The 26003-nt window shown below is 46.2% G+C and overlaps 1 protein-coding gene across 1 annotated transcript in view; it reads right to left on the bottom strand.

The window, feature by feature from the left end:
- The window catches only part of AASS (aminoadipate-semialdehyde synthase), a 119864-nt gene that overhangs the window by 76229 nt on the left and 17632 nt on the right, over window positions 1-26003 (bottom strand). Inside the window, exons 9-13 of the mRNA XM_029615165.1 lie at window positions 18047-18195; window positions 16310-16432; window positions 15712-15823; window positions 2787-2846; window positions 2613-2680 (exon numbers count right to left, since the gene is read on the bottom strand). Coding sequence (XP_029471025.1) covers window positions 2613-2680; window positions 2787-2846; window positions 15712-15823; window positions 16310-16432; window positions 18047-18195 — 512 coding nt within the window. The remainder of the gene's footprint in view (window positions 1-2612; window positions 2681-2786; window positions 2847-15711; window positions 15824-16309; window positions 16433-18046; window positions 18196-26003) is intronic.

Raw genomic sequence — 26003 nt, 5'->3', positions numbered from 1 at the left:
CTGTAAACCGGCATGATTTGCATTTAATGCAAGAATGTCAGTATATAAAAGTTAAAAATAAATAAATAAATAACATTAATAATAAAAGAAAACCATTTTTATTTATTTGACTTTATATACCTCTTGTAAAACAAGTGATCCAGCTGGTTTACACAATAAAAAAACACATATAAAACATTAGCAAAAGTTAACAAAACATTAGAAACCATCTGTAGGCAATAAAGCACAAACAGACCCTCAACAACTAGTTGAGCCAAAACATACTCTATATCAAAGGTTCATCTTGCAGGTATTAACCGTCAAAAGCCTGTGGGAATAGCTAGGTCTTTATTGCTTTCTGAAATTTCAGGTAGCTGATTTCTGACATAATGTCCATGGGTAGGGGATTCCATAGAAGAGGCACTTGATATGAAAAAGAACTCTCTTGTAGATTTTAGTCTAATAACAGAGGGAGGAGGCCCATTTCTATATATGAACAGCATATTGGGGCAAAACTGCTGTGCAATTAGAGATGGCTGAAGTTGTAGTCGCCGTGAAGGGCTTTTAAATGACATTGTGTATGGATGCTCGGATCTATTCACGAATAGGATTAGCGAGGGTATACTTAGGAAGAGTAATTTGCATAAGGGACTTTTGCTTTACTCACAGAAGGAACCTTTTTCAAAAACTGCCTGACCAAGACCCATTTAAAACTGCATGCAGCCGCCCCTTGTCTGCATGGAATTTTATGTGCACAGTGGAGAAGCTCCCGAGGGGCAGGGCCTGGATTTACACACACACACTTTTCAATTTCAATTTCCGAAAACCTCCCCACACAAATTAGCAGGTATAACTTGGGCATAGGAGCTTTGACGGGATAATTTTCAGAACAAATTTATGCAGAAATTTGCTTTGAAAATCGGCATAATGTACGTGGGCAGTTACAAACCCTTGATTTCAGTATCTCAACAACAAGAACAAAAAAAAAAATTACTTATAAACACACATCTATACAATGAGATTTCAAAAGACTTTAAAGGAAAAAAAAAGAGAAGCAAAGCATGCATTATTCAACAACAAAGTCTACCTGCTTAGGAAAGAAAGGCCAAGACTTGTATGGTAAATTAAAATGGTGGCAAATAGCAAAATCCCTTTTCAAGACAGACTCTTAAAATCACACATTTACAGCACAATGCTGCACAGGAAACCTGCCAGAGGGTCACGCCTTTGCCGAAGAAATGAACCTTGAGAAAACAAAACAAACCAATTTGAGGATTTCTTGGTGTGACAGAAGGGCTTCATTCTAGGGTATGATACTGCTCAATGAGCCAGCTGTACTAAAGCATTTCCCCCCACAGACACAAAACAAGAAAAACCTTTTAGTGCGTCTGGCCCTATTGAGCCAACATAATAATGATCCAAAGATCGTGACATGCATGAGCTTCTGAGAGTGCATCAACCTGTTCTACAGAGAAGGCCACGTTTAACGAAGACGATGACATTGTCTCAAAAGCTAATGTATCTTGCCTCTGGACAATTCTTTTGTTGGCTCAAGGTATCCAAGCCTGCAAAGAATTTAGTTTGGCATGACAGAAAAATGCCCAAGCTAGATCCTGAAACAGTCAATTATTCAGTTGCTCACAAACACTTTTCAAATTTTGTTATCTTGCAATAGAAGAGACTATGGATTTTATTTCACGAACAGACTTTCTCTTCCTATGCTAGGAGTAGGGTTTGGACAGGTCACCAGCAAGACATGGATCTGACTGAAATGCATCATGTAAAGATTATGAAATATGATAAAATGTTCTTTATGAGAAATAGAAAACTGAACATGATGAATCCCTGATGCTTGCCTAGACTTTCTTGGCTCATCAATGCAATGTATTAACATTCTTTTGGTATGCCGAGAAGCATCTAAAGACGTCAACATAGTTCATCCTATGAACCCAGGAGGGAAACCTGATCACAGAACCCACAAGAGTCCCAACAGCACATGGAGCACGCAACAGAAGGAAAACCAGCTCAAGACTAAAAGAAAGCCTCAAAAGACACCTAATTTAAAGCAGTTCCAGAACAAGGAAAGAGTCCAGATATCCTCAGCACAACGCACCTACTTAATAAACTGAGACAAATTCAGTATATGGAAAAACTGACAGCTATACGGCGAGACACCTTACCCAAGTTCTACAGAACTTGGGCCGCAATGAGGAAACACCTAGGCTGATGAAAGGGGGTTTGGGGTGACTGATACTTTTGGTGTCATCTTTGAAGGGCCTGGACCCCAATCAGGCGAGGAGGCCAGGGCCAGACTACACTGGCATCCTCCGTGTAATCTTGTATGTCAGTGCAACTCAAGGAGTGCAACACCTGTTTTTATCATGCTTTCTGGGATTGAGTCGAGGGAAGGGATCGGAAGAGGGGGGTGGGGGGGTGGGAGGACAAACTGGAAGAGAAGAGAGTTTTGGACAGGGCTTTCGGATCATGTTAATCTTGCAGTTTGTAATGTTCTTCTAGATTATATAATGGTTGTATCCGAATGCTGTTGTTTACTGTATGTTTGGTTACTTATTCTTCTCAATAAAAATTGTCAATAATAAACTGGAGAAACAAGATTAGAAACCATACTACACCTGCTCTCCCTCAGCTTCTGGATGTATTTGTACTTGGGTGTCAGCGAACCATTCGATGCAATCACTGCCTATAAGCACACAGAATAAAAAGACACAACTTGATAAGCATCTTGGTTTTGCATACTTGGATGAAATTAGGAAAAAATAAGAAGAGGAATGATTTCCATAACTTACATCTCGTACTACTGGGGAAAAATTCTGCTTTTCCAAAGGCAATGTTGCATCTGACATCAGCTGCATAATATATAAAAAGAGCTCAGTTATAGTAATAGCCAAATGCTTATTTAAATGTGCTTTTATTTTTCAAATTAACTTTCCTTCAAAGAAAATCAAAAAATATCCTTGGGGGAATAATTTGGTTCTTTTCATTATCAAAACCATGTCCATGCACACTGGTACAATAGAAACCTAACTCTTGCTCAAAACAGAGGTGGAAGAGATGCATAAATAAGATGTGGTGCAGCACTGAACTCTTCTATCACACCACAGACAAGCTGACTAAACGTCTTCTCAGATGCCTCTGCAATCCAGTAAGGAAGCACTGGTTTCCTTGGCCAGCTGCACGCCCTGCTAGGCAGGAGAGGTCCCCATGAGGACAAACAGCAAGAGTATACAGCATACAAGGTGGAAGAAACTAGGTACCACAGGTAGATAACGGAAAAAGCTATTTTTCCCCTAATAAATTGAAAGAAAAAAATCCAGAACTCCATAATCCCAGTCTTGAAAAAATTAGTATTCATCTATTTGAAATGTCAAGCGGTTCTGAAAACCAATATCAACAGGTCAATCTGGTGGCTCAGTGTCAATGCTGCAAACTGCCATGCAGACAGTCCTAGCTGGGGATGCTGCACTGGGAGTGTTCACAGCATCAGTATGGGAGGGAGTTGTGGTCATTGCTAAAGGTGACACATGGTGGCCAGATTTAGAGCCTATGACTGCAGAGTTCTGGAAGGAGCCCTAGTGCATAGCTCCCAGCCTCTGGACCGTGGTTCCAATAACCAAACTAGGGACAGTGGGAATGGAGAAATTACTTACCTGATAATTTCATTTTCCTTAGTGTAGATAGATGGAGTCAGGATCAATGGGTTATGCTCCCCGCCAGCAGATGGAGACAGAGTCACGTTGCAAAGCTGACGTCACAGTACAGCTTTGCAACCTGCAGTGACCTCAGCTCTCCAGTAATCTCTTCAAACGCCACTGTGGACATACTAGTGAAATGACTTGACTAAAAATATGATTAAATATATGATTAAAACATAACTGTAACTGTACTCAACCAACCGTAAACACTGAACTTCAGTAAGGATATAGGTACCCTAATCTAGGGACTGGATGAATATTTACCGGTGATGTCTTGGATTCAAGGCCCACTCCACAGGAGGACCCGTGGCGCAGTTCTTGGGCAGCTGAGGATGGGATGCTGAGTCCACCTGTCTACACTAAGGAAAACAAAATTATCAGGTAAGTAATTTCTCCTTTTCCTAGCATGTAGCCAGATGGACTCAGAACCAATGGGATGTACAAAAGCCCTTGAGACTTGCATCTGTCATGAGAACCAGTCAGTCTGGGGAGGACAGGGACATACCCCTGTTCAGATGAGCTTCCTGTAACCACCACTGGAGGTGACAGCAGACTCCCATCGATAGGTGGAGGTAAACCGAATAGTCTTGAGGCTGTCTGTTCCAACGTGATAGTTGAAGAGGACACACGTGTGCCCTTGTCAAAGGCACTACTTCCAGGGTTGGTGCCTTCAACCCGAGAACCCGGGGATAGCTCCACACCATCAGGTGTACCATGTTCACTAGGGGACACACCTGGTACATCAACTTCTGTAATTTGTGGATGGAAGAAAGACTTTGCCCTGCCTGGTGTCAAACTGGACTCCCAGATACTCCAAGGACTCGGAAAGCTTGAGGATGCTCTTGGTCAAGTTTACTACCCAGCCGAGTTCTTGTAAAAGGGAGATCACCCTGTTGGTTACCAGGAGGCTCTCTTCCATGGACTTGGCCTGGATCAGCCAATCGTCCAAGTATGGGTGCATCAGGATCCCTTCTTTTCTTAAAGCTACCATCACGACTACAATGATCTTGGAGAAGGTTCTGAGGGTGGTGGCTAAGCCAAAGGGTAATGCCCAAAACTGATAATGACAACCCAGGACTGCAAAGCAAAGGAAACGTTGGTGTAACTGCCGGATTGGAATATGTAGGTAGGCCTCGGATAGATTGAGGGAGGTTAGGAATTCTCCCGGTGTTATGGCCATTATCAGAGAGTGTAAGGTTTCCATGCGAAAATGAGTTAATCACAAGTGACTGTTAATGGTCTTGAGGACCAGGATGGGGGCGAAAGGAACCTTCCTTCTTGGGTACAACAAAATAAATGGAATAAGCCCTGTATTTTCCTGGGGCACAGGTACTGGGATTATAGCCCTCATCCTGAAGAGCCTTAAAAGAGTAGTCTCCACTGCCTGCATCTTGTGCTGGGAGTGGCAAGGAGACATAATAAGTATGTCCCGAGGAGTGCTGTGAAATTCCAGCGCATATTATTTTCGGATGACCTCCAGTACCTATTTTTTTAAATTTATTTTTATTGAATTTATACAATTCCAACGAAGCATCTACTTTGTATCAGCAACTTGGTACATTACAGTATAAAGAAAGAAAAAACAAGGAAGAAACAAAAGCAATTATTACTATACCATTTGACCACAAAGATGGGGGAAGCCGATGGCAAATAATGGTGGATTGTCATCTGTCCGGTCGAAGATGAAGGATCCAAGAGAAAGGATCGCACCTTCCCTTTCCTTTTCGATGGCATAAGGAAAAACAAAACCTGCAGGCAACTGAAAAGAGGAAACCAAGCAGAGTGTTAAGCCGCCATCTTTGCTCCTCCCCTCCAGTACTCATTTGTATGAAGTGATCTCAACCCACCTCTGGTAGAAGAGGGACAGTGGACCACCTGTTTCCTCATTCTGAGGGTGATCGGCAAATTTTCATTGGGGGGGTTCAGGACGAACCAGAACTCGAGCCTGCCCCTCTCTTGGGCTGTCGACTATGAAAGAACTGAGACCTCCCAAAGGGCCGAGACCTCTGAAATGTTGAGTTTCGGTAAGGGCGAAAGCATTGGGAGCCCCTGGATCGACCCTTCATAGGCGAGGGGTGCTGTAACTGTTTTCTCTTATCTTCTAGTAGTCAGGGAACCGGAGATTCACTCCATTTACTGGCCAGCTTTTTCAATTCGCTTCCGAAAAGGAGTGACCTTTAAAGGACATCTTTGTAAGATTTGCCTTAGAGGTTGCATCTGCTGACCAATTCCGCAGCCATAGCTGTCTTCTGGCCACCACCAATGAAGCCACTCCTCTGGCCAAAGTACGGACTAAATCCAAGCCCGCAGCAGCTAAAAAGGTGGCGACAGATTCCATAACCACGCTGGAATTCACCCCCGAGTCATCCACCTCCTGAGCGAGGAGTAGGCACGAACGAGCTGCCAGGGCACAACAAGAAGCAATCTGTAAGGTCGTTGTTACTGCGTCAAAGGCCTGTTTAAGGATGGACTCCATCTGTCTATTATGCATATCCTTTAAGGTTGCTCCTGTCTCTACTGGTATAGTTGCTCACTTGAGATGGCAAAGACCAGCACATCCACTTTAGGGAAACGTAAACGCTCTCTCACCGCTGGTCCAGTGTGTATAGAGCTTCTCTATACTCGTCTCCCTTTAAAACTTGCTTTTGGGGCATCCCATTCTAGGTCAATCAACTCCTGGATGGCTTCCAGTACTAGAAAGTAGCAAGAGGCTTTCTGTAGGGAAATCAGAATGGGATTCTTCTTTGGTTTCATCATAGAGTCCACTCTAGGAACTCCCAGAATCTTCAGGATCTGGGAAACCAGGGCCAGAATTCGTCTCTATGGAAAAACCATAACATGGTCCGATACGGTTCTAAGCCGGGGAATTTCCCCATCTTACAAAGGAGTCCATATCCTCCTCTTCGTCCGTCCCTGCCAGGGATACCCTTGGTGAGGCAGGGCATGCCTCAAGATGTGCTGATAGGACTGGGAGAGGGAGGACTTACCGGCTGAGGTTCCGTCAGGGCAGGAGCAAGTGAGGTAGCAGACTGTGCCTGTACAAAGGCTTGAAGGCCCTGGAAAAATTCCACCCAAGAGAAGGCAACTGAGTCCATGCCTAGCCCAGGAGATACTGGGGTAGGCGCTGCTAAATTTCCCTCTCCCATGGATGACCCAGTCACGGGGATACTCAGATCTGGGGTACTTCCACTTAAGGCTGTGGCTAACCCATCCTCTGAATGGGAGGAGCCGGGCTTAGCAAAGTCCAGGGAGGCCAACTCTCCCTGGGCTTCCTCACAATGCTGACATAAGTTGGAAACCAGGTCAAACTGTGAAGGCCTAATATGACAAGCAGCACAGAGAGAAAAGTGCTTATATTTCTTGGCTGCCGGAGCCATTCGCAGCAGTAACTGTGCGTTCTGTCGACTCGCGATTAAAATTTTTGCCCAAATTTTCAAAGGCCTGCGCACGTAAAATAAGAAAATTAGTTCTTACCTGTTAATTTTCGTTCCTGTAGTACCACGGATCAGCCCAGACCATGGGTTGAGCCTCCTTTCCAGCAGGTGGAGACAGACCAAAACTGAAAGGGTATCCTATATGAGGACAGAGCCTACCCTGTAGCCCTTCAGTATAACCATTGTCAAAGCAGAGAAGAGAAACACTATGGAACAAGCAAGTAACAGAAAAACTCGAGCAAACCACAAGAGAACTCTGAAAATATTGAACTAGGAACAACAGTGAAAAAATGAATGAACTCCATATATGGACACTCTTGCATGAATGCCCACAATCATCACATGGATGCTTCCGGTGCCTCCAATGAGGACATATATAGCATAAGGAACTTCGAGCGGACAGGATGATAGAAAGGGAAGGGCATCTGGACTGATCCGTGGTACTACAGGAACGAAAATTAACAGGTAAGAACTAATTTTCCTTTCCCTGTACGTACCCGGATCAGTCCAGACCATGGGATGTACCAAAGCTTCCCTAGACAGGGAGGGACCTTGACAGGCCCGCTCTAAGTACCTGCTGCCCAAAAGAACCAAAAACTGGCGCATGAACATCAAGGCAGTAATGTCAAGCAAACGTATGCGGGGAGACCGACTGACTTTCCACCCAGGAGGCCGCCTGAGAACGCAAGGAATGGGCCTTGAGGCCCTCCGGGACCAGGCGTCCCTGACAGATATAAGCCGACGATATCGCTTCCTTCAGCCAGCAAGATATCATAGTCTTAGAGGCCTGGTTGCCCCGGTTGGGGCCACTCCATAAGACAAAGAGACGATCCGACACTAGGAAGTCATTAGTTATCTCCAGGTAACACATGAGAAAGCGTTTCACATCCAGACGGCATAGGTCATCCCCGCCAGGGCTTGCAATGTCCGCAGAAGAGAACGTGGGAAGCTCAACCGACTGATTGACATGAAAAGAAGACACAACCTTCGGTAAGAATGACGGGACCGTCTTGAAGGAGACCCCGGAATCCGAAAAACGTAAGAAAGGCTCGCGGCAAGACAACGCTTGGATCTCAGACACCCATCTGGCGGAGCAAATAGAAACCAGAAATACCGTCTTGAGCGTCAAATCCTTGAGGGTGGAATGGCAAAGGGGCTCAAAGGGAGCCTGACAGAGCGCCCGAAGGACCAAGTTCAAACTCCACGAGGGACAAGTAGGACGCAACGATGGCTTCAAGCGTTTGACCCCTTTGAGGAAACGGACAATATCCGGGTGAGATGCAACCGTGTGGCTGTCGAGGTTTCCCAAAAGAGAACCAAGGGCAGACACCTGAACACGGAATGAGCCAAAGGAGAGACCCTTAGAGAGACCTCGCTGGAGGAACGAGAGGACGAGCGAGACTGGGGCCGAACGTGTCATAACGCCCGCTTCCACACAGGCCAGCTCGAAAACCTTCCAGACCCGGACATAGGCAAGGGAAGTAGAAGTTTTGCAGGCCCACAAAATAGTGGAGATGACGTCCTCAGCATATCCCTTCCGCCTTAGCCTTCGCCGTTCAAAAGCCAAGCCGCAAGACAGAAGCGATCCGCCTGGTCGAAAAATACAGGACCTTGACTGAGAAGGTGTTGAAGATGGCCTAGGCGAAGAGGACCGTCCGAAGCCAGGTTGACTAGATCCGCGAACCACGGCCTGCAGGGGCCACTCGGGAGCTACGAGAATGACCGGGCCTCTGTGAAGCTCTATGCGTCTGAGCACTTTCCCTATGAGGGGCCACGGAGGGAACCCGTACAGCAGGACGTCACTCGGCCATGGATGAGACAGGGGATCCACCCCTTCCGAGCAGTGTTCCCGCCAGCGTCTGAAGAACCGGGGAGCCTTGGCGTTGTTCAGAGTTGCCATCAAGTCGAGGTGCGGGGGACCCCACCTGTCGATAATGAGGGACATGGCGTCGGACAGCTCCCACTCACCTGGGTCCAGGTGCTGACGACTTAAGAAGTCAGCTTGAACGTTCTCACTGCCCACTATATGGGAGGCAGCGAGGCAGTCCAGGTGCCGCTCCATGCACGCGAGAAGGCGACTTGCTTTGAGGGCCACCAGGCGGCTTCCGTTGCCCCCTTGGCGATTGATGTACGCCACGGTGGTAGAATTGTCAGACAGCACTCGGACCGCCCGTCGCCGAAGTAGAGGGAGAAAGTCCTTGAGTGCTAGATGAACCGCCCGGGTCTCCAGGCGGTTGATGTGCCAGAGAGACTGGGCTGGGGACCAGAGCCCCTGTGTGATCTGAGACTGGCAAACCGCTCCCCAGCCGGATAGGCTGGCATCCGTCATGACTACCATCCACTGCGGGGTCCGAAGGGACATTCCACGGAGGAAGTGCTTGAGAGAAAGCCACCATTGTAATTCGCTGATGGTAGAGTCTGAAAGCGGGAGCTGCATCTGAAACTGCTCCAATACCGGCTGCCAACGAGCCAGCAAGGCTCTCTGTAACAGTCACATTTGTGCAAACGCCCAGGGGACCAGGTCCATCATGGAAGTCATGGTCCCCAGGACCTGCAGATAATCCCACGCCATGGGGAGAGGCATGGAGAGGAAGCCCTGGAGCTGATCCATCAACTTGAAAGCTCTTGAGTCTGGGAGAAAGACCTTGCCGACGTGGGTATCGAAGCGAGCCCCCAGGAACTCCAAGACCTGAGATGGATGGAGATTGCTCTTGGAGAAGTTGACTATCCAATCTAGGGATGAGAGGAGCGCGAGGACGCAGTCCACTGCCTGGTGGCATAGGGTCTCCAACTTGGCCTGGATTAACCAATCGTTCAAGTATGGGTGGACAGGACACCATCCTTCTGGAGGGCTGTCGCCACCACCACCATCACCTTGGTAAACATGCGTGGTGCCGGGGCAAGACCGAAGGGCAGGGCCCTGAACTGGAAGTGCTGACCCAAGATGTGGAACCAGAGGAACCTCTGATGTTTGGGACAGATCAGTATATGCAGATAGGCCTCCGTCAGATCAAGTGAGGCCAAGAACTCTCCGGGATATACCGCCGCTATCACCGCTCGAAGGGTTTCCATCCGGAAATGGGGCACTTTGAGGGCCCAGTTGACCCTCTTGAGATCCAGGATGGGACGAAAGGAGTCATCTTTCTTCGGGACCACGAAGTAGATGGAGTATTGGCCAGTGCCGCGTTCCACCACCGGAACCGGGCAGATGGCCCCCAGTCTCTGAAGTCTGAGAAGAGTCTGGGTCACTGCGGCCCACCTCCGGTGGCCGCACGGAGACACCATATACAAGCCTGGGATGTCGCGAGCAAACTCTAAAGCGTAGCCTTTGTCTAGTGTTTCGAGGACCCACTGGTCCGACGTGATCTTGGCCCATTCCTCCACGAACAGGGACAAATGACCACCTAAGTTGGGAACAGAGTGATGGGCCGGCGGATTCTCATTGGGAAGCGGGCTTGGGTGCAGGACGGTGGGTAGCTGCATCTCGAAAGGGCCGACGGCCTCGAAAAGACTGGGGCCAAGACTGGGCCTGAGAAGAATTTCCCCTGGGGAAGGCGCCCCTTGCTCTAGGGTTATAGCGGCGTTGGCCCCGGAAGCGGGTACGTGTAGGGAAGACGGATCTAGCCTGTTTCGGGCGGTCCTCAGGCAACTTATGGACCTTGTTCTCCCCCAAGGATTTAATAAGCTGGTCCAGATCTTCACTGAAAAGCAACTTACCTTTAAAGGGGAGAGTTCCCAACTGTGCCTTAGAAGACGAATCAGCCGCCCAGTGTCGGAGCCAGAGGAATCATCTGGCCGATACCGCCGAAGCCATCGCCTTCGCCTGCACCCGGAACAAGTCATATAGGGCATCCGCCCCATACGCTATGGCGCCTTCCAACCTGTCAGCCTGCTCTGCCTCTGCAGACGGGAGGTCTTGGGTGCTGAGTAATTGTTAGACCCACCTAACGCTTTCCCGCTGCATGAGACTGCTGCAGATGGACGCCCGAACACCCAAGGCCAGGACTTCAAAAATGCGCTTGAGATGGAATTCCAGTTTGCGGTCTTGGACATCCCAAAAGGCCGTAGCCCCCATGACTGGTATAGTGGTATGCTTAGTGACTGCGGTCACAGAGGAGTCCACCTTAGGCATTCTTAATAATTCTAAACACACCTCCGGGAGGGGATAATGTTTTTCCATGGCCCTCCCAATCCGGAGGCCCGCTTCGGGGGCCTGCCATTCCCTTAGAAGTATTAATTTATGCATGGGATGGAAGGGTAAAGAGCACGAGAGGGCCCTGAGCCCCGTCAGGACTGGGTCCGAGGAAGCTGGCATCGCTGCTGAGAACTCGTCCACTGAGGGACAGTCAATCCCCAATTCCTGTGAGATGAAGGGGAGAAGCGGCTCCAGTTCCTCCCTGCAGAAGAGATGGAGAACCCGGGGGTCATCCCCCTCCAGGGGCGGGGAGCGTCAGCCGAATCTGGGTCCTGGTCCAGATCCTGGGCAGGCGGGAGGGCCGCAGGAGCCGGTGGGGGAGACGGGGGAGGAGGGGCCCCCTGAACGAATCGTACCAGGGTTACCCCCTGCCCGTCAGGAGCCGCAGGGGAGAGAGGGACAGAGAGACGAGGAACCTCGGCCGGAGGGGGGGGCGCTTCTTCCTGCAAACTCGCTAAATAGGATTTGTGCAGCAAAAGCACAAAATCAGTGGAAAAGCGGGTCCCAACGCCCCCGGGGGGGGCGGTTCGGGGGTGTGGGGGTCAGGATCCGGTAGAGGAGAGTGTGCTGGGCTCAAATCGGGGGAGGGGGGGCCCCAAAAAAAATCGGGTCAGGAGCTTCAGGGAGCTCCGATAAAGAAACCAGAGAAAAACCCAAAATGGCCACCATTCCCGCGGTTTAACGGCCCAGGAACGGCGGGGGAAAACGTTTTGGTGGCTTGGTCCGGGTCCCGGAGGGCATTGGGACCTCAGAGGAACCTTCCACCCCCCCCGGTAGGCAGCGTGAACAGAGCCCCTCCCGCAAAGGCCTGACCGAGGAATCCCCGCAGGCTAAACACATCAGAGATCATGGCATGGCTGCTGGGTGGGGGAGGGGCAGCAGTAAGATAAACTAAGCTGCCGGTGCTGAAGGAGCGGAGGCACAGAATGAACTGTGCACGCTCTCAATTCACTCTCTCAAGCTGCAAAAGTAAGTAGGGAAGGCAGGAGCCTTCTGTTAAACTTATCAGGGACTCCTCTGGGTAAAATCACCTTTTATTTAGTCTTTGGTTTTTTTTTTACAAAGGTCTCTGTCAGCAGCCGTACAGAAGAGAAGGAGAGAGGGAGCTGAACAGGGGGGAGTGACTGGCACCACCAATTTTCACCCCTGCAGCTGAGGATCACCGGGAAAAGGGAGCCTAGGCTATATAAAACAAGGGGCCAAGCCCCCCTAGGCCCCTGCAAGAGTGAGGAGACAGGGACTGTCTCCTGTGAAGGATCCACTTTTTTTTTTTTTTTTTTTAAACAATAACTCAGAAATACTTGCTTGATCCAAACACGATAGACACACAGAAGGAAAAAACGCCCAGAAGGGACAAGCAGAAGTTAACAGGGAACCACAGGGTGAGCAGTTCCACCTGCTGGAGACAGACAAATACTGAAGGGCTACAGGGTAGGCTCTGTCCTCATATAGGATACCCTTTCAGTTTTGGTCTGTCTCCACCTGCTGGAAAGAAGGCTCAACCCATGGTCTGGACTGATCCGGGTACGTACAGGGAAATGGGGTTTACACACATGGCCGGGCCTTGCGCGTATTTTAAAACAGGCTCGGTCGCACGTGTAAATCACGCTATGTGCATAAGTGCTGGGCCTCTCCGGGGAGGGGGGGAGGGGGGGGATGGGCTGAGACAGAGTCATTCTACACTATCCCGGCGAAGCACGCGCTAGCCTTGCTTCTGCTCCAAAGGAGCAGCGAGTAGAAACATTTTTAAAAATTGGGGTAGTAGGGTAGGTGTTAGGGGTCGGGGTGGAGAGAGGAAGGGGAAGGGGAAGGGGAAGGAAGGTTAGGCAGGGGGTTAGGGAACTTCCTTCCCAGTCCGCTCCTTAACTGGAGCGGACTGGGAGGGAACTGGGGAAGGCCCAATTGCTTTGACACAATTATTTACGTAAACCCCCCCCCCGTGCATGCGGATTTTAAAATCCAGCACGCATGTGCGCGCCGCCATTAGATTTTATAACATGTGCACGCCGGCACACACGTTATAAAACTGGCACATCCATGTGCATGCGCTGGGAACTGCGCTCATGCTCCTTTTAAAATCAACCCCTTTATGGACACAGATTTCGGGCGCTTAGGTGGGACACGGTGAGGCGCGCACACACAGCTCGTGAGCCCAGCTTTACCTGTATTCTGCGCATGTGTACGCACGTGATGTTATGCAAGCAGCGCATGCACACAGCCGACGCACTGCGCATACCGACGTTCTATGGAGGCCAATACAGCGCACACAAAGATGCACGCAAGATGGCACCGCTGCAGCCGACCACGCAGTTTGCTGACTAAGCCTAAAGTGGGGCCTAGCCCACTGGGGGGGGGGGGGGGGCGGGGGCCGCTCAATCCGCTCGGAAGCCCACTTCCCCTTACCCCAATGAGATAGGGAATAACGTCGGTACGGCACATCGAGCACAGAGACCGAGGGGAGACCTACCGAAACTCCCTCTGATCGAGATGAAGTGGGAAGTAATCTTCCTTTTTTTTTTTTTTAAACCTACCTTGGTTCAGCGCTTACCAGCTGAGTACAGAGACGGTCTCAGCTGCAGGGGGAGAGAGCTTTGGCCGTCACCACCGCGCTCTGCTTCCTGTACCCGCTGCCTTTCAGCTGCTTAAGCAGCAAAGTCCACACCGTGAACCGGCTACCGGACCAAGGCACACCACTGAGGGATCTCGGAAATCGCCCCAGGAATTCTCAGCTGGGGGAAGGACCTTTCGGTATCACCGCAGGAGAGCTGGGCTCAATTTTTTTCTCCAATTTAAATGTAGAATTTCTCCTTCCAAAAAGTACAGCAATCCCCATTGGAAGAGGTACGTCCACCATCTGCTGGAGACGGAGAAATACTGAAGGGCTGAGATGATTGCAGGGATATATCTAGGGTGACTTCAGCTTTGAAATCTAACTCCGTCTCCATCTACTAGCAGGGGAGCATAACCCATTGGTCCTGAGTCCATCTGACTACACACTAGGAAATTTAAGCTTGGTGCGGGGAGGAGGGTGGGAAGGCAACTGCCAGTACAAGTGCTATAATAGCAGTGAATGGTTCAGTTTCTACATCGACCTCAGTTCCTGCCAACCTAAAGCAAGAAAAAACTGAAATCAAGCATTACGCATCAAATGGATGAGAAATCTAGGAGCAGCGTATCTGCCAGCAAAGCAAGGCCTTCCGGAACAGAAAATCATATTTCCATTTTCAATAACATGACCTTTAGGGTTTCAAAATGTCATAAACTCACTGTGCAATATGCCAACTGATAAACTGTGCTACATACCAACAAGTGTAGCGGAGGAAAAATTAACTTATGTCCCTAGTATTTATTTGACAGTGGATTTCAAATCCGTGGACACGCAGAAAATCCGGTGAATGAAAACAGGATGCATTCAAAGGGCTTCTATTTTTTTAAATTTGGAGGTTCTTAAAAATTAAATCATGCAAGAGGAGCAAATTTCCACAGCATACACCCCCCCCCCCCAAACTGCTCAAATACCTTTTACAGAATGATAAGACCATGAACTGAAGCTCTCAAAATATTATTTTGCCCATTTATGCAAACTGGCGATTTCTGCACAGTGTAGCCCAATGGATTTTATCATCCTCACAATGGGGCCAACGTAATAAGGTGCGCTGAAGTTGCTGCGGGTTTGTGCGCCCTATACGTGCATTTTCCCATACAAAACCCTATTTGGGTATGTAATAAGGGTTTGTGCGTGGGAAAAAAGCGCATACAAACGCACTTACTGACCCGTGTTTTTTCTGCGCGAGTGCATGCTAATGGCATGCAAAGGAGGCAATAATCTAATCATGGCAATGCAGCAAGCTGCGCTAGCAGGGAGATCGGGTTAGTGCGGGTTTTTAGCGCCTGGGTCAGGGCAGGAGTTAACTGAAAGTGCTGGTGGAGACCTGTTTTTGGATGCTTTTGAGGGTCAGCCAAGCAGTGGATGGAACTGGTAAAGCAAAGGCAGCTTCTCAATGAGGCAGAATCACAGATATGCATTTCACACTCTCGCCAGTGGTCGGAGTCCAATCGTGAAGGGTTTAGGTATTGCTCTACCCACCTTCACATCAACTTTTGGACCACTAATTTATTCGGTTTTTTTGACAAAGAAAGGCCTTTGCCCCAAGAATCAATCGCAGGCGTTTACACGACGATGAGTGTCTGCGTGTTTTATTACATAGGGCCATTAGCACGCGTTACTATGCACATTATGGCGCAGATGTTTGGAGTGGATTTTATGCGCATATCTAATTAGCATACGCAGCTGTTATCACATCCCGCGCTTCTGCTGGTTTTGCAGAAAAGTCAGTGCGGACTTCAGCGCAGGTCTCATTACATTGGCCTCCATATGCGCAATCCTTACCATTTCTTCAAGGTATGGGAACAGCAAGTCCCCAAAGTACTCCGTAGCTTCTATGGGAAGTTCTGCTGGCAAGTTGTCAATTGAGCACATCAGAATCCCGCAGCCTTCAACACTGGAAAAAGGCAACACTGCATTACTTCACAAGACTGCCTTCAGGCCTGAAAATAAAAAAAAGCTACACCCAGATAACCGGGCCTGGCTGGAAACGTCCCTCCCCTCGGCAGCCAAACCTAGTGAATCTAGGAGGCTAGATATAGCTGCGGGCAGGGACGAGTTCAGGTGAGAAACGTCCATCTGTGTAATCGTATTTTCAATTATGCGCACACACTTTGGCACCTCCCATTTCTCCACCCGCAGTAAAAGCAGATGCCAAGTCTGCACGCATCTTTATACCCTTGGACCCGCTAGCTCAAGGGAAACTACACTGGCAGTTTCAGAAATTAGTTAAAAAGGTCCATGAATACAAAAGTACACTCAGACTTTGTACCTACCGGGGCCACTGAAAGTTCACCATCACCACCCCCTCCCTCCCCCATTAGAATGTTTTGGGTTCTCAACCCAAGGAGACAGAAGTTCAAGACAAGCGGGACATGCCCACCTATCATGAATGATGTGCTGGTCTGCGTCGTACATACAGAACGGCATGTCAATGGTGGTGCACTCCGTCATAAACTCTATGGATCCCCCCGTGTCGGCAGAAATATCGCATATAGCAATAAACCTGGAGAATTCAATGCAACAATTAAAAGTCAATTTTAGAAACGCTGAGGTGAACATAAAGCCTCTGCAAGTGCAACCGTAAATACCAATGCCAAGTAATTTAAAAAAATACAGAGCGATACACTAATTCCTTATCTACTGTGCATTTACAAACACATTTGAATGTTCCTACTTGTTAGGCAGTAAAAGGTGGACCTTTTCATTTTCGGCATTTATAACCTGCTCGGGCAAGTAAAATTTTTGCCCCCAATGGTGCAAAATAATAAACAAACCTTCACAGTCAACACAAAAAGTAGGCCAGCATACATAGATAGAAACATCTACAGCCTAACTTAATACATTAGCTTTGCTGAAGCGACTTGTTTCATTCTGAAGCCAAGCTCCCTTCATCAGGTGAGTGAAAAAAATACGCCAGTGGTGACATCTGAACACTCGTGTAAACTGAAGGCTATTTCAATCCCTGTTGTCAGTAACAAAGCCAGATCAACACTGAAGATTTACTCATCTTAAGACCGGTTTTAGTACCAAAGCCAGACAAGAGAGTATCCTGAGTGCTGAGAAGCGGTGGGTGGCAATTCAGAAGCAGAGTTTTAGGTTAGTGACTACATGTTTGCAGGATTGTATGTGTATCTGTTCTGTTTTTTTGGTCTGTGGGTGATTTTATGTTTATGAAAAATATGCTTTCTACTGGCTGTATTTTAACTTGTTCTGTGAAAGTTACGTTTTCAGTCGACTACGTGGAAGGGAAAGGCAATCGTGTTTTTATTTCTATGTGGTGAAAAAAAAATCAGAATGTAAATAATTTACAAAATACTTCCTGTACCAGAGTGAGGCGGAAGACTCAACCACCTATTGCCAATAAATCTATCTACCATGCAGGGATGAACGAAACGCTGGAAAAGGGCCCCGAGAGGAGGAACTTCAAGCAGCTTAGCAAAGATCCTGGCCACATAGCACCTTCGCTACAGCGCCAAAAACTACTGGAATTTGTTATTCCTTTATAACATAAATTCTCAAACCATCCATCTTGGACTACGTTTATTCTCCATCTGCGCTTCCAAAAACTCTGGGAAGCTGCATATTTGCATTATGCAAGGCAGGCTAAAAATGTTCCATCGGGGGGGAAAACACCCTACTGGTTGGAGCTAGGTTTCTGCCATTGGTATGCGGACTTAGGGCTTCATGCAAGGGAAACCACGAAGCAGACAGAGGGGGGTAAAGAAATGGGAGGCTTTAGAGAAAAGGAACCAATTGATTTATATTGCGTTACGTTAAGGAGCATGTGTACATAGGGAGAGTAAAAGAAAAACACAAAGCCATCGAAGCGAATGCTCAATAAAACGTAGCCTTACCAAAGAACAATTATGAACCGTGATATCTAACTTCCTTCCCGCAAACTCCTTGCATGCTAAGAGGGAAATCGCACGCCGTCACGACAACTGTACAGCAAGATACCATCCTAAATGGACAGCATGCGGCATTGCTTCCTGGTCCCCTACACTTTCTCAGACTAATCCAGCGTAAAGAACTTTGCTCTCACACTCGAGATTTCTACAAACTTACTAAATCAGTTTTCGCAAGGGACGACGACCAGCATGCAGTTACGGCGTCTTACTTGTGTGGCAATTCTGGACATCCCTCCGTAGCTCCTGCAGAGGGTTTCAGCGGGGCCAGCAACCTTTGGGCATCCTGCCTGTTCAGCAAGCGAGGAGTGTGGGGGTCCCAGTATATTCCATTTATTAAGCAAGTGGTATAGGGCGCAATCTGAAAAGCCAAAAGTGTCTTTATAATTGAAACTTGATCTCAACCTTTGTCTTTAGTTAATTATAAAAAGATCAAATCTTTACAACTACGCTTTCCATAGTTTACCCCAGTCTCATGACCATAAACATGTGCCTTTGCACCAACATGTGGGCAGTTTTCTACTTAAAATTCCCCTGTAAATGTCTGGTAATTTATCAGAAAAATAGATTCATATTTCAAGATCCAAGTCATTTGGAGACATTTCTTGTGGATAAACAGGTACCGTAGGTATTTAGAAAAATTGGAAGAGTGAGGATTGATTTAGAAAAAATGAAGTCTCTAAGTACTGTAATAGTTGCAGTTTTTCTACCCGTGGAACCTCCCAGGATGGGGACTTGTCTATTGGAATGGTATGAGTAATTATGTAATAGGTTTATATGATTAGAACTTCTTCTTTTCATCCCAATATGTTTTCTTGGATTTTACTAAAATAGAAATGTTAAAATTCAATAAAGTATAAATTTAAAAAATAAAAATAAACACTCCTTCTGAAAAGGCCAATAATGAATTCTCAAGAAGATTATTAAAAAAAATAAAAAATAAATTCCTACCACTTCTTCGTTGAATTTGGCAAGGGAAAATTTAAAAAGCATCTACCCAGGTCCCTGGGTAGGCTGAGCCTTCTCAATGCATAGTAGATGTACTTTTTAGCTACAGGAAATTTTTTTTTTTTTTTTAAAAGAGGCATTCCTGAGGTGGGGAGAAATGTGAATGAGCAGCACTGTTCAGAATGGGGAGGGAAAGCCGGGCCTTTACATTTGATTTGCAAAACGTGCATGCACTATTTGATTCCCGCCGCCCCTGCTGCTCACACGAACAGCAGGGGCACAAATACACAGATGCTTTTGCTGCACGGACTTCGCACGAGCTGATTTAAAAAAAAAAAAGAAGGGGGGAGGTCAAAGTGCGGGTAGTTTCCCTTTGAAAATATGCACACTTTTATAAAAGGCAGCCGATTCGCTGCTTTACGCTGACGCGCAGTGCCTGCCAACAGGCGTGAAATGAGTACCGCGCAACGATACGATGCTCCTGGGCTCAAGCAAGTCTGGCAAAAAGAGATGCTGCCCTGTAAGACAGTGTGGCCCAGGCTACTGCTGCCAAAATATGAACACACAGAATGCCAATGTAGGATTCCATTAAATATATATCACATACTACAGTCACCAGGCTGAACATACATACAAATGAATCACTTAGTGGGTAACTCTTGAAACCGAATGATGCAGATATCTCCTAAAACTATACATCGGAGATGTAAGCACAATGTCAGAAGAGACCTGCAGCTAGGGCTGACCCGATGACAAGTGCTGTGCTCTGCCACCTGAAAAGTTCCCGGATCCATCCACGAATGGGATCTTCCACACCCCTGGTCAACTGGAGCTGGGAATGCTGCAGAAGCAGCGCTCACAGCCCCTGCGCGATGGAGAATCATAGTCACCATTAAGGGAGCCAGCCACTGGCTGGATTTAATAATAAAAAGAACATAATTAGATATGCCGTACTGGATCAGACCAAGGGTCCATCAAGCCCAGTATCCTGTTTCCAACAGTAGCCAATCCAGGTTACAAGTACCTGGCAAGTTTCCATACATTAGATAAATCACAAGCTACTATTGATTATTAATTACCAAAATAGCAGTTTATGGATTTTTTCCTCTAGGAACTTATCCAAACCTTTTTTAAACCCAGTTACACTAACTGCTGTAACCACATCCTCTGGCAATGAATTCCAGAGCTTAACTATGCGATGAGTGAAAAATAATTTTCTTCGATTTGTTCTAAATGAGCTACTTGCTAACTTCATGGAGTTCCCCCTGGTCCTTCCATTATCTGACAGAGTAAATAACGATTTACATTAACTTGTTCAAGTCCTTTCATGATTTTGTAGACTTATCATATCCCCCTCAGTTGTCTCTTCTCCAAACTGAACTGCCCTAACTTCTTTAGCCTTTCCTCATCGGGCAGCTGTTCCATGCCCCTTATCATTTTGGTAGCCCTTCCCTGTACTTTCTCCAGTGCAGCAATATTCTTTTTGAGATGTGGTGACCAGAACTGCACACAGCACTCAAGGTATGGACTCACGATGGAGCGATACCGTTTTATTTGCCATTCCCTTCCTAATAATTCCTAACATTCTGTTTGCTTTTTTGATCACCACAGCACACTGAGCCGACGATTTCAATGTATTATCCACTATGATGCCTAGATCTCCTTCCTGGGTGGTAACTCCTAAGATAGAGTAACTACAGCAAGGGCTATTTTTCCCTATATGCATCACTTTGCATTTGTGCACATTAAATTTCATCTGCCATTTGGAAGCCCAATCTTCCAGTCTTGCAAGGTCCTCCTGCAATTCATCACAATCTGCTTGAGATTTAACTACTCTACATAATTTTGTGTAATCTGCAAATTTGATCACCTCACTCATCATACCCCTTTCCAGATCATTTATAAATATATTAAAAAGCACTAGTCCAAGTACAGATCCCTGAGACACTCCACTGTTTACCTTTTTCCACTGTGAAAACTGACCATTTAATCCACAAAAGGACACTGCCTCCTATCCTAGGACTTTTTAATTTTCTAAGAAGTCTCTCATGCACGACTTTGTCAAATGCCTTCTGAAAATCTAAATACACCACATCTACCGGTTCACCCTTGTACATGTTTATTCACCCCTTCAAAAAAATGTAGGAGATTTGTGAGGCAAGACTTCCCTTGGGTAGATCCATGCTAGCTGTGTCTCATTAAACTATATCTATCTAAATGTTTTGTGATTTTATTCTTTATAACATTTTCCAGGAATTTTCCCAACACTGAAGTCAGGCTCACTGGTCTATAGCTTCCCAGGTCACCCCTGCGTCCCTTTTTAAATATAGGGGTTACATTAGCCATGTTCCAATTTCAGGTACAATGGATGATTTTAATGATAGGTTACAAATTAATTGAAATAGGTCTGAAATTTCATTTTTTAGTTCTTTCAGAAATCTGGGGTGTATACCATCTGGTCCAGGTGATTTACTACTCTTCAGTTTGTCAATCAGACCTACCACATCTTCCAGGTTCACCGTGATTTGGTTCATTGATATGAATCATAACCCATGAAAATCTTCTCCGGAACAGGTATCTCCCCAACATCCTCTTCAGTGAACACCGAAGCAAAGAAATAATGTAATCTTCCCACGATGGCCTTATCTTCTCTAAATGCCCCTTTAACCCCTTGAGCATCCAACAGTCCAACTGACTCCCTCACAGGCTTTCTGCTCTGGATATATTTTTTAAAGTTTTTATTGTGAGTTTTTGCCTCTATGGCCAACTTCTTTTCAAATTCTCTCTTAGCCTGTCTTATCAATGTCTTACATGTAACTTGCCAATGCTTATACTTTATCCTATTTTCTTCTGATGGATCCTTCTTCCAGTTTTTGAATGAAGATCTTTTGGCTAAAATAGCCTCTTTCACCTCACCTTTTAACCATGCTGGCAATCATTTTGCTTTCTTTCCACCTTTCTTAATGCGTAGAATTCATCTGGACTGTACTTCTAGGATGGTATTTTTTAACAATGTCCACGCCTGTTGTGCACTTTTTACCTTTGTAAATGCACCTTTAATTTTTTTTCTATTTTTCTCATTTTATCAAAGTTTCCGTTTTGAAAGTTTATCACTAGAGCCGTGAATTTACTTATTGTCCCCCTTCCAGTCATTAATTCAAATTTGATCATATTGTGAGCACTATTGCCAAGCGGCCCCACCACCATTACCTCTCTTACCAAATTCTGTGCTCCACTGAGAATTAAATGGGAGATTTCAGTTACCAACAAAAAAATAGTGGAAACCAAAATGATTTAGTATTGTAGCCTAAAAGGTGTCAGCAAGCCTGTCGTTGTGACACTTAGCAAAGTGACCAACCGGTCTACACATCACCCACCTTAAAAAGTCCTATTTTAATGAAAATGAAATTTTTTAGAATTTTTGATTTTTTATAAAATTTCTTCCAATATATATTAGTGAAAGACTCTTCACATTTAGTTTAGCGACCCTAAACTAAATGTGAAGAGTCTTTCACTAATATATATTGGAAGAAATTTTATAAAAAATCAAAAATTCTAAAAAATTTCATTTTCATTAAAAAAGGACTTTTTAAGGTGGGTGATGTGTAGACCGGTTGGTCACTTTGCTAAGTGTCACAACGACAGGCTTGCTGACACCTTTTAGGCTACAATACTAAATCATTTTGGTTTCCACTATTTTTTTGTTGATTATATTTATGTGGTATACCACTGACTCTCCTATTTGACTAGATTTCAGTTACCCCAATATTGACTGGTTAAGTGAAACATCAGGGCATACTAGAGAGATAAAGTTCCTGGATGGAATAAAAGACAGTTTTTTGAAGCCATTGGTTCAGGAACCAATGAGAGAGGGAGCAATTTTAGACTGAATTCTCAGTGGAGCACAGAATTTGGTGAGAGAGGTAATGGTGGTGGGGCTGCTTGGCAATAGTACTCATAATTTGATCAAATTTGAATTAGTGACTGGAAGGGGGACAATAAGTAAATCCATGGCTCTAGTGGGTAGATATCTCATGTGTTGGGGAAAAGTATAACAATAGGAGTATATTACCGTCCACCTGCCCAAAATGATGAGACGGATAATGAAATGCTAAGAGAAATTAGGGAAGCTAACCAAAATGGTATTGCAGTAATAATGGGAGATTTCAGTTACCCCAATATTGACTGGTTAAGTGAAACATCAGGGCATACTAGAGAGATAAAGTTCCTGGATGGAATAAAAGACAGTTTTATGGAGCAATTGGTTTAGGAACCAATGAGAGAGAGGGAGCAATTTTAGATTATTACTGCACTACTATTTTGGTTAGCTTCCCTAATTTCCTTAACATTTCATTGCCCTTCTCATCATGTTTTATCAGCTGCTCCCCAAACAAGAGATGACCCTTAAAGGGCAAGGAACCTAACTAGGCCTTAGAGGATACATCCGCAGACCAGTGACGGAGCCACAGCAAACGTCGGGCCGCGACCAAAGAACTCATAACTTGAGACAGCGAATGCACCAAATCATAAAGAGCATCAGCCACATATGTGACCGACGCCGCCACGCGATCTGCATTCGACATGTCGGATCCAGGTAGCATTTGGCCATCCTGAAAATTTTGCACCCAGTGTAAACATGCTCTTTGCATAAAGCCAGAGCAAATGGTAGCCCGGGGTCCCAGGGTTCTGAAGGAACTCAAAAATGAAATTTCTGATCTATTAGTTAAAATATGTAACCTATCATTAAAATCATCCATTGTACCTGAAGACTGGAGGGTGGCCAATGTAACCCCAATATTTAAAAAAGGCTCTAGGGGCGATCCGGGTAACTATAGACCAGTGAGCCTGACTTCATGCCGGGAAAAATAGTGGAAACTATTCTCAAGATCAAAATCGTAGAGCATATAGAAAGACATGATTTAATGGGACACAGTCAACATGGATTTACCCAAGGGAAGTCTTGCCTAACAAATCTGCTTCATTTTTTTGAAGGGGTTATTAAACATGTGGATAAAAGTGAACCGGTAGATGTAGTGCATTTGGATTTTCAGAAGGTGTTTGACAAAGTCCCTCATGAGAGGCTTCTTTGAAAACTAAAAAGTCATGGGATAGGAGGCGATGTCCTTTCGTGGATTACAAACTGGTTAAAAGACAGGAAACAGAGAGTAGGATTAAATGGTCAATTTTCTCAGTGGAAAAGGGTAAACAGTGGAGTGCCTCAGGGATCTGTACTTGGACCGGTGCTTTTCAATATATATATAAATGATTTGGAAAGGAATACGACGAGTGAGGTTATCAAATTTGCGGATGATACAAAATTATTCAGAGTAGTTAAATCACAAGCAGATTGTGATACATTACAGGAGGACCTTGCAAGACTGGAAGACTGGGCATCCAAATGGCAGATGAAATTTAATGTGGACAAGTGCAAGGTGTTGCATATAGGGAAAAATAACCCATGCTGTAGTTACACGATGTTAGGTTCCATATTAGGAGCTACCACCCAGGAAAAAGATCTAGGCATCATAGTGGATAATACTTTAAAATCGTCGGCTCAGTGTGCTGCAGCAGTCAAAAAAGCAAATAGAATGTTAAGAATTATTAGGAAGGGAATGGTTAATAGAACGGAGAATGTCATAATGCCTCTGTATCGCTCCATGGTGAGACCACTCCTTGAATATGGTGTACAATTCTGGTCGCCGCATCTCAAAAAAGATATAGTTGCGATGGAGAAGGTACAGAGAAGGGCAACCAAAATGATAAAGGGGATGGAACAGCTCACCTATGAGGAAAGGCTGAAGAGGTTAGGGCTGTTCAGCTTGGAGAAGAAACGACTGAGGGGGGATATGATAGAGGTCTTTAAGATCATGAGAGGTCTTGAACGAGTAGATGTGACTCGGTTATTTACACTTTCGAATAATAGAAGGACTAGGGGGCATTCCAGGAAGTTAGCAAGTAGCACATTTAAGACTAATCGGAGAAAATTCTTTTTCACTCAACGCACAATAAAGCTCTGGAATTTGTTGCCAGAGGATGTGGTTAGTGCAGTTAGTGTAGCTGGGTTCAAAAAAGGTTTGGATAAGTTCTTGGAGGAGAAGTCCATTAATGGCTATTAATCAATTTTACTTAGGGAATAGCCACTGCTATTAATTGCATCAGTAGCATGGGATCTTCTTAGTGTTTGGGTAATTGCCAGGTTCTTGTGGCCTGGTTTTGGCCTCTGTTGGAAACAGGATGCTGGGCTTGATGGATCCTTGGTCTGACCCAGCATGGCAATTTCTTATGTTCTTAAGGCTGCCCCCTCAAAAATTCTCTTGATATGAAGCTCCAACTTATGATCCTGAACATCCTTGAGTGCCGTGGTCCCCGCCACCGGAATCGTAGTCTTCTTAGTGACCGCAGAAACCGCCACATCCACTTATGGAAGTGCAAAAAGCTCCAAATTTTGTTCTGGCAAGGGGTAGAGTTCGGACATAACTCTAACCAACCTCAAGCCGGAGTCTGGGGAATCCCACTAACGTTCAACCAACTGCCGCACCGACCTATGATAAGGAAAGGTGAAAGGAGGAGCCCGAAGACTATCCAGGACAGGGTCCGCCCCATCCAATTCCAGAACCTCCTGAGGAGCTTTCAAACCAAGCTCCTCAAGAACCTGAGGAAGCAGAGGATCCAACTCCTCCCTCCGGAACAACCGGAGAATTCTGGGGTCATCACCTTCTGCCACCGAAGGTATCCCCACGTCATCCCCCTGATCCACATCTGGAGATGCCAGATCCTGCACTGAGGACACTGTCGCTGACCCTGCCGAAGGGACTGGGACCTGTAAGCCCCCCGTTGCTCCCCCCGGGCTGGGCACAAACGGGATCCCCGAGTCCCGCGGCTGCATGGACCCTGACTGGGCCCCCGGAGGCCACAGGCCAGGACACCGAGGTGCCAGGGGCAACTGTGGACCTCCTAAACCTTCCTGCTGCACCAGATAGGCCTGGTGCAGCAGGAGAATAAAATCCAGAGAAAAGGAGCATGAACCCGGAGGAAAAATTGGGACCTGGTCTCCCCCAGGCCCCGGAGGCAAAGGGACCTGCTGACTTGTGCCTCCGGAGGGCCCCTGTCACCCCGGTGCCTTTCCACTCAACCGGCTTCTTTTTTTTTTTTAAACTTTAGCAAAAACTAACGGGGAAGTTTCTCTCCTAGAGCTGAAAGGAGCTGTCCAGCTCAAATCAG

Source organism: Rhinatrema bivittatum, chromosome 9 (assembly GCF_901001135.1).
Source record: "Rhinatrema bivittatum chromosome 9, aRhiBiv1.1, whole genome shotgun sequence".
Lineage (NCBI taxonomy): Eukaryota > Metazoa > Chordata > Amphibia > Gymnophiona > Rhinatrematidae > Rhinatrema > Rhinatrema bivittatum.
Note: the sequence above shows the minus strand (reverse complement) of the source record. Positions and strands in the feature narration are given on the sequence as shown.